The sequence below is a fragment of the Rutidosis leptorrhynchoides genome, unplaced genomic scaffold (genome assembly GCF_046630445.1).
Source record: "Rutidosis leptorrhynchoides isolate AG116_Rl617_1_P2 unplaced genomic scaffold, CSIRO_AGI_Rlap_v1 contig372, whole genome shotgun sequence".
Classification (NCBI taxonomy): Eukaryota; Viridiplantae; Streptophyta; class Magnoliopsida; order Asterales; family Asteraceae; genus Rutidosis; species Rutidosis leptorrhynchoides.
In genome coordinates this window covers 63681-73192 of record NW_027266610.1, presented here as the reverse complement: position 1 = coordinate 73192, position 9512 = coordinate 63681, and the positions used below count along the sequence as shown (strand labels likewise).

General features: G+C 36.5%; 1 protein-coding gene and 1 pseudogene across 1 annotated transcript; both read left to right on the top strand.

Moving 5' to 3' along the window:
- Positions 1-1862: 1862 nt before the first annotated feature.
- On the top strand, positions 1863-4095 carry LOC139883245 (replication factor C subunit 2-like; annotated as a pseudogene).
- Positions 4096-5462: 1367 nt separating this feature from the next.
- LOC139883241 (RHOMBOID-like protein 2) lies at positions 5463-7213 on the top strand. The gene is made up of 5 exons (XM_071867448.1): positions 5463-5725; positions 5997-6160; positions 6406-6569; positions 6766-7016; positions 7102-7213. The coding sequence occupies exons 1-5, from the start codon at positions 5463-5465 to the stop codon at positions 7211-7213; spliced, it is 954 nt and encodes a 317-aa protein (XP_071723549.1).
- Positions 7214-9512: the final 2299 nt, after the last annotated feature.

Here is a 9512-nt window from a genome sequence, read left to right as displayed (position 1 = left end):
GCATGTTCAAGGCAAAACATAAACTAAGGAAATTATATATTTTCTCTAAGACAGAAAGATATACATACCTGCATCTGTATGCGTACTGTGTCAATAAGATCTGCATTTCTTTCAGAAGATTGTGACGGTTGACGTATTTTGTCTTTTTTACTCTTTAACCCTGAAAAGAATTTAGAATTCTTTTCCTTTCTTCTATCTTCAACGGAATGTACACCAACCCTAATCATTCCAAAACCAAAGTATGAATGAGAGAGCAAGTGGGAAGTGGACCGCCGATTCATGCGAAGGGACATACATCATACATGGCCACAACAAAGAGAGAGGTCTTGTTTTGCAGATCCATGTGTGCCACGGCATCAGCATTTTTTCTTAGAGACACAAAAATAGGCGAGGGAAGAGAGATAGAGAGAGACTATACCCAGAAGAAAACATAGAGGCAATCAACAATTCATAGGCTGATTCACGCAGGTCATCATCCAACAAGCCTTCATAAGTCCTGAAGTGATGTATCAGTTTACTTACTAAATAAATTAATAACACTTAAAGTTTCACCGTAGAGACACATAAAATGTATCGCCTCACTAAAAGTGGAGCAACCAATACCTGTTTTCAGGTCTGGTAATCCCAAGGGAGGTATCTCCGAGTCCACTACTGGCATTTTAAGTGAAGTAGTTGGCACATCAGTTGCGAAACCAAATTCCTTCCCACTCTCGACCTTAGAGCTGCCCAGCTGACTAAATGAACCTGATGTGTGTTTAGTAGTTTGATTCACTTTAACTGGCGGAGGCGCACGTCGAGGAGGAGATCCAGCCACATCTGGATTAGAAAGGAGGAGGTATGATTCTGTTGATTGAGATTGAATCTGCGACAAAAACACAATAACAGCACAACCTAAGTACCTTGATTTATTCACATATATGCACACTTGCTTTGTCCTTTGCTTTTGCATTAGGTAGGGGTAGGTACATCACGGAAAGTTGAGTCGAAAAGTAAGTATATAGCAACAAATCTCACGTTTAAAATGTCAAATTACCGTTATGGGATAAGTTGATTCCTCATGGTACTTCTCCATTGCTTTAGAAACATCAACCACTCCACCTAGCAATAACAGTATAATAATAATCAACATGAGCACCTGACCCTTAAAGCTTTTGATTTTGAGTATTTTATCAACAAATAATAACAATACAGTCAGATGCTTCATACGGTACTCAAATCTCAAAAGCCAGCAACCTCTAGCTTCGGCTATCAGTGTGTGGACCCTAATGCATTTAGCTTTCTCGTAACCAAACAGGCAACGAAAAAATGGAGAAAACAACCAGAAGCAGCTGTAATCACCTGTTTTTAAGCTCTGGAGGATGTAACTGGCACTGAGCTGATCGAAATCGAAGTCAGAAGGAGCTCGAGTAGTAGTAGGTGTCCTGAGCTCTTTGACCAAACCTGATGATAGCAAGAAGTCGAGGAGCTTTCGTCGATCACGACGGTATCGCTGCAACAAAGACGACGACGACGACGACTCCATCGGAGTTTACGGAAGTGCCGGAACCTGTGACCGTTACTTACTGGTGTTTCGGTAATGATTAGCTCGACATTTCAACGGAAAAAGAAAAAGTTAAGAGCGGCGCCAAAAGCTGGCCTTATTATATAAATAAAAAGCAGAAAATTAAATTAAATGACCATATTAACTTCTTATTTTGCGAAACCGGCCAATCCGGTCCAAAGTATAAATACCCATCAGACAGGCGCGCACAAATAATTTTGGAATTTCACTTTCCCTCCTCCATCTTCCCAATTGAGGACGAGGGTTTGTTTGAGAGCTTCACCTGAAAACAAACTTATTCAATTTGATACCTTCAATTAAATCTCAAATGGCGTCATCCACCTCAAGCAATAGCTATGATATCCCTTGGGTTGAGAAGTATCGGCCAACGAAAATCGCTGATATCGTCGGCAACGAAGATGCCGTCTCCCGACTCCAAGTCATCGCTCGCGATGGCAACATGCCTCACCTCATTTTAGCCGTACGTTAACTTTCTTCCTCTCGATTTTATATTCATCCGTTGTGCATGCCTTTTGGGCTGTGATTTTGAAACTAGCATAAGCTTGTAATTTAGGGACGATTATTGTGTTCTCACAATGTTGAATTTGGTGTATACTCGTCGATTAGACGCTGTATATAGAACTAGTTTTAATGATTATGATGTTAAGAACTTATGTTTGGTCCGCAATTGGGTTATTTGAAATGTTTCATCTTGAGGTGAACAAGAAAGCAACATTTTTTGTTGGAGTTTAGGGGTGGGTAACTTGGTAGCCAATTGGTTTTGGGTAACTTGGTAGCCAATTGGTTTTCTTTGTCATGGCTTGTGAATCCGTTAAGTGTTTTTGTATGTATTGAGGGCACATGTTTCAATAGGTCTTGACCTGACACATCATAGTTAGAAACTTAAAATAGACAATGCTCAGTCTGACAAGAAGGTTTTATTTTAAAAGTAATGTCCATGCAAAAGTTGTGTACTTTTAACTGCCATTGTTTTCTGCACATGCTGCCGAACTGTTTTTGAGCAAAACTGAATAACAGATACTATGATTTCAGGGCCCTCCTGGAACTGGTAAGACTACCAGTATACTGGCACTTGCACATGAACTTTTGGGGCCAAATTATAAGGAGGGGTTGTGTAGAGCTCAATGCGTCCGATGATAGGTAGGATATGGTTTTCATCTGGTTTTGATCCCTGTTCTTATAGTTCATCTTGTGATTCCATTTCTTCTCCAGGGGTATTGATGTTGTAAGGAACAAGATCAAGATGTTTGCTCAAAAGAAAGTAACACTGCCTCCTGGACGCCACAAAGTCATAATTCTAGATGAAGCTGATAGGTAAGGCTATTATTATGATGTGAAGTTCAAGAAAAATTATTCTACCACTTTGCTTTCTCTACCTTGTTCTGGATAGAGCTCTGTTATGCTCTCCCTTTTAATCATCCTCATCTGTAGTAATAAATTATCGCTTCTTGTTACCCTTCATTTCTTGACTCTATTTTCGGCTTGATAATCAGTATGACATCTGGAGCACAACAAGCTTTGAGGAGGACGATGGAAATATATTCAAACTCCACCCGTTTTGCTCTAGCATGCAATACATCTTCCAAAATCATTGAGCCCATTCAAAGTAGATGTGCACTAGTTCGGTTTTCGAGATTATCTGATCAGGAGATACTTGGTCGTATCATGATTGTTGTTGATTCTGAAAAGGTAGTGCAATGACTTCATTGATACTGCTCTGTGCCATAGGTTACATGCTTAGTTAGAAGCCAACATCTTTAAATTGATGTACTATATAGATTATAAGCTCTTTGGTGTGATTTCCTATAAACAATTGCAAACTTTCTTAATGTGCATATTCTGCTTTTAAAATTTTCACTGCTTTTATCATATGGTGTCTTGAGAAATCTACCTGGAAATCTTTAACTAATGTTTGTAATCCATGAAGGTTCCCTTTGTTCCAGAAGGTCTTGAAGCCATTATTTTCACTGCTGATGGTGATATGAGGCAGGCATTGAATAACTTGCAAGCTACATTTAGTGGCTTCCGGTTTGTCAACCAAGAGAATGTTTTCAAGGTATTTACTATTCTGAATCTGCTTCTTTGATTCACCTCCTACCAGGGTAACTCCATTTATGTTTAGCCCTTTTCGGTTTCCAGGTCTGTGACCAGCCTCATCCACTGCATGTAAAAAACATGGTCTGTCAAGTGCTCGAAGGGAAATTTGACGATGCTTGTGCTGGCCTGAAGCAACTCTACGATTTAGGATATTCACCCACTGACATAATCACGACACTCTTCCGTATCATAAAGAATTATGATATGGCTGAGTACCTAAAGTTGGAATTTATGAAGGTATGTAACATTCATGGATAGGTCATAATAGGTCCATTGTTTATCGTGGCTCTCGTAATTGTCTCTCTTATTATTCTTTCACTTAACAGGAAACTGGGTTTGCCCACATGAGAATCTGTGACGGCGTTGGATCATATCTTCAGATGTGTGGTCTCTTGGCTAAACTTGCTCTTGTTCGTGACACGGCTAAGGCAGCATAAGAGTGGGTAGTGATTAGAATTTAATGAATGTCATGACTAGTCTATGAGATCTCATGTGACATTAATGCTTGGGAATTTGGTTGGACGGATATCCTTACTAGAGTTTACCTTGGCACATTGTAAATTTTTCTTAGTTGTGGATCTATCTATATTTTCCTTGTGTGAACAATGTTCTTCATCATTTCTTTTATTTTGAGCTGAAATTGCATACAAATCATCAACCTGGCAGCTGGATCCACTTTGCACAGCTCCTATCTTCAAATTTTCATCAAATATCTTCAGGTTCAAATGTTCAATTCAAAACTAAAAATCAAATAATTATTTAAAAAAATTAAAAAAAAAAAAAAATCAAATACTTATCTCTACTAAACCAAGTTGACAATAAACCAGCCTACTACTTACTAGGTAAAGTTTCCACAAGCCTACGACTCGGGATGGCCCATGGTGACATATTTGTGTGATGACTGTTGCTTTACTGTTTGATATTCCAGGATTGAGGGGAAAGAACCGACTATACCAAGATGATTTTTAATATAGTTAACAGGTCTGGAGTGGGGGAGATATGCTGAGGTCTCTTGAAGATAGGAAAATGCCATGTGGCAACATATGATTAGTATATTAGCTTGTAAGCAAGCAGTAGCTGCTTGCTGAGTCATCCCAACAACTCTTGCAAAGGATGTTTCACCTTCCTAACTTCATAACTACTCCCACATAACTTAGCACTTCAACGCCTAAATAATGTGTAAACTCAGCATTTTCATTGTCCTATTTTTAATTTTTTTTTTTTTTTATTCAACGATTTTTTACTACACAAAAAGATTTATTTCTCTCTCATTTCAAATAATTTTAAAATTTATTGATTTTTCAGGATGAAAGTCTACCCGACCACCATTTTCCTATTCAATCTTGCTTACTCCAACAATTCACATGTTTGGTCCTTAGGAAATTGGAAACATAGTATTTACTACTAATAGACCGAACCGATTCGATTCGGTCATGAAGTTGTATAATCGACCGAAATTCAATTCGATTGAAATCGACCAATAATCATTTCGAAATAAAGACGTTAGCAATTTTTACCGAATTGAATTGAACCGAATTTATATTTTTACAATTTATCTTCCCGCGATCTCTTCTTCCAACCGCACCGCCAAAGAAAAATGGTTAAATAAATAGACATACAGACCAACCGACGACAACCCCGAATCAAAATTTCACAGAGCAGAGAGAGAGGGGTAGAGAGAGAAAGAGGGGTTTTGCCAATTCGTCGAAATTGATTAAAGCTTAGTGGAGCAACTCCTCTGCCACTTCTCTTCATCTTCTTTACTACCAGAGCTGCTGCTTGATTCTGACTTTCATTGAAGAAAATGGCGAATCGTGATATTGAAAGAGGCGTAAAGAACCGTTCAAACAATTACTATCACGAGACGACGACCGAGAAAAGTTGGACATCATGGTTAATTCCAGTGTTTGTGGTTGCTAATGTGGCGATGTTTATTGTTACGATGTACGTCAACGACTGTCCCAAGAAGAATTCGGGACTTCAAGGTGGTTGTGTGGCTAAGTTTCTTGGGAGATTCTCGTTCCAGCCCACCAAAGAGAACCCTTTGTTTGGTCCTTCGTCTTCTACGTGAGTACCCCAAATCTCAGTTCTTGGCTTTCTTAGTTCCTTTTTGTGTTCTTCTTTTAATTCAATTGGAAACGAATTGACAAGTAATAAACGTAGCCTAATGAATTGAAGTTATCATAGATTCATGTACCTAAATGAAATCTTGGATTCATCTTGTTGCCTCTTTTTGTAATCATTAAGAAAGATTGCTGGTCGAAATTCTTAGTCAATCTTTGCAATGTCACTCAGTGTTGTAATTCCATATATATGTTTTATTATTCTAATTTTGCAGATTGGAGAAATTGGGAGCTCTGGTGTGGCGAAAGGTCGTACATGAACACCAAGGATGGAGACTCATCTCGTGTATCTGGTTACATGCTGGAGTTATTCATCTGCTAGCCAACATGCTTAGCTTGGTCTTTATTGGGATTCGCCTTGAACAACAATTTGGCTTTTGTAAGTTTTTCTTGTCTCGTAGCCTCAAATTCTAATTTAAACAAATGACTTGCGCTGATAACGGTAACAATATATGCCAATTTGCTAGTCATAGAGTTCCTCACTGTGCTGGTATTGAGAGTTCATTGATCTCTCTTGGTTTGCTGTTTGCAACTGTTTTTCCTGCTTTTCCTTTAAACTAGTTGCATAGTACTTATTTGTTATGTTGTGCACTTTTCTTATTGTTTTTGGAAATTATGTGACAGTGAGAGTTGGCTTCATCTACCTGTTGTCCGGTTTTGGTGGGAGCATTATGTCAGCTCTATTCCTCCAGAACAGTATCTCTGTTGGTGCATCCGGTGCTTTGTTTGGACTTCTTGGAGCAATGTTGTCAGAACTTCTAATCAATTGGACAATCTATTCTAACAAGGTTTGTTGCCAACCTGTATTGTATATCATCCCTGGGGAAGAATGATTAATTGAGTTATGCTAGAGCATTAGAAATACTGATCTGGTATTAAAACTGAAATCGTCTGGACAAAGTAAAAGTATGGGATATAGTAAATGCCTTTTATGACAATTTTGTCAAGGAGAAAGCATGTAATGTTTGTTTGCATTTTTGGTAGGCTGCCGCACTCTTCACTTTGGTGATTATCATTGCCATCAACCTAGCTGTTGGAATATTACCGCATGTGGACAATTTTGCTCATATTGGAGGTTTCCTCAGTGGGTTATTAATGGGTTTCATTCTCCTCATTCGCCCGCAATTTGGCTGGTTCGAGCGGAGACACCTTCCTGCAGATGCTAGGATCCGGACCAAGTACAAATCTTACCAATATTGTCTTCTGATTGGGGCTACTATCTTACTTGTCACTGGGTAGATTCTCTTTAACAACTCCTATTTTTCGGCATGCCCTGTTTAGATATCTGCTTGAAAACCCTAATATTGATGAATTTTTCAGATTCACGGTGGCGTTAGTGATGCTGTTCAAAGGAGAGAACGGAAATAAGCACTGCAGTTGGTGCCATTATCTCAGTTGTGTGCCTACCTCCAAGTGGGATTGCGGGAACTAATCGAGCATTGTCCAGCTCCTCTGCCTCTCCTAAACTATTGTTTATAGGAATTACTTACTCTCTGATTCTTTCAATATTTTGGTTCTTTTAAGTTTGCTTTGAAATATGTGTATATATCTTGTGTTGTTTTTTCGTTCTCTAGAGATTTGATGGATGCATGCTTTACTTCATAATAATCGCACGTGGTTTAAAACACAACATTGGTGTCTGGCGCAGTAATAATTTGCCGTCTTGTTCATTTTCATTACAAGGCTGTCTATATTAAAAATATTTTTAATAGGCCTCTTATTTTTAAAAAGGCTAATCACCCTAGTAATTTCTTATTTTTTATCCCCTCGAAGTTATTTACACTATAATTTTTATGAACCATAAAAAAACCTATAGTTTTATGGTTCTCTGATTTTCAAATTACTTTTTTGAAGTAGTAAGTTGTGATATAATGTTAAGTTGTGATATCTGAACATATAGTTCATTTCATTAAAATAATCCTAAAAATATTCTATATTATTGTCTTGTTAAAATTCAAAATTTACAATTATTAGTCGTTCTCAGCACAAGTTGAAGGCCAAAGCGTTCGTTGTTCAAGTTTTCGAGTTATACATCTTCATTTGTTCAAGCAGTTCTATATGTTAATTTCCAGTTTCCACCATTTTTTTTTCTTGTTATCCTTCCTTGAATATTATTCGAGGCACTCCAACTTTATTGAATAAATCATCATTAATACTACTATGTTTTTTCCCCATGAAATCATTAACAACCTATACTCAATTCAATCATAATGTGATGCACTTCAAACAAGAAATTACTCGAACGATCCTAACAATACATAATCAAGTGTTTAAAGTTTACTAAAGAAGGATTCGTTGAGAGTGTAAGGGTTGGGAAATTTAAAAAGGTTTCGGAAGTTCCTACAGGGAGGACGTGTTGATATTGTAGAAGAAAATGGAATCGTATTTGTTTGGTTTGTTTGGTTACATGAGTATTTAATCTAGTCAATAGCCGAAATAAGTTATGTGTCAATGTTTATTCACGTTAATGACACATTTCAATATATACAGTTAAAAAAATCTAAGTTGCCGATTTTTGACGGATGATAGCGAAGAGAACCAAATATCCTAACTATTATTTGAGAATTATAATGGAACATTAGAGGCTAAGTAGCCTTTTAGTTTAAACATTAGAGACCAAATATAATTGTCTTATTAGTATACTATCCTCTGCTCCAAAATACATATTTAGCGTGGTTTGCTTTTTTGGCAGACACAAGTAGGGACTAGGGAGTAGTTGGTATAGACCTAGGGCAAAAACTCAGGCACTACGAAATTGATACATGATAATATTTAATTTTTTTCAACCTTTTTTAAGTTAATTTTTTCAACTTTAAAAATTAATAACGTGTTTGAGTATATTTATTTTCTAATATTCTTCTACTTCCATCTTAGTTCATTGGATTACAATAATATAAAATAAAAATATATTATATTATATTTTCATTGTCTCACAATATTATGTTACAATTATTATTAAACATATCATAAAAAATAAATTAAACATGTGTCAATTTTAAGTAAAAAAAAAACACCTTTCACATCATATCCTACAAACAGAATTACATATAGCTACGTTCTATATATATATATATATATCACTATAAATAGAAATAAGCGCCGTATAGACTTAAAATCTCTGTGATGACAGCAAAAATACTTGCCACAATACTTAAAAAAACGTCACCTAATTCAGCATAGCGGTTGGTAAATAAACGTTGCGATAAAGTCATGTATGATGATGTTTAATCAAGCGTCGATATACAATCAAATTATTTTGACAAGAACGAATCTGTATCACTAAATTGTATAATAATAATCTTTTCGGGATGCAAATTATTTTGCCAAGAAAGAATCCACATCACTAAAGTGTACAATAATAATCTTTTCGGAATACATAATATTAGTCATGCCTGCAACTAACAAAGAATTCAAAACAGAACGTCTTCAAATTAATCGATACGGCTTGACAAAACCTTCTATATGTATGTCTTCTGCCCAATTAAGAATGTGATAAAATCTTCTCTGTGCATTTGTTTCTTGGAACAAACTGAAACAACGATTTTAAGACGATTGATGCTATAGAACTCGATCAAATCGTACCAATATGCAGTCCTGGTATTAAAACTAAAACTATCTGGACAAATTAAAAGTATGGGATATAGTAAATACCTTTTATATATGACAATTAATTTTTCCAAGAAGAATTTTTGTAATATTGTTTCTTTCATCGTTTTGTGTAGGCTGGCGCA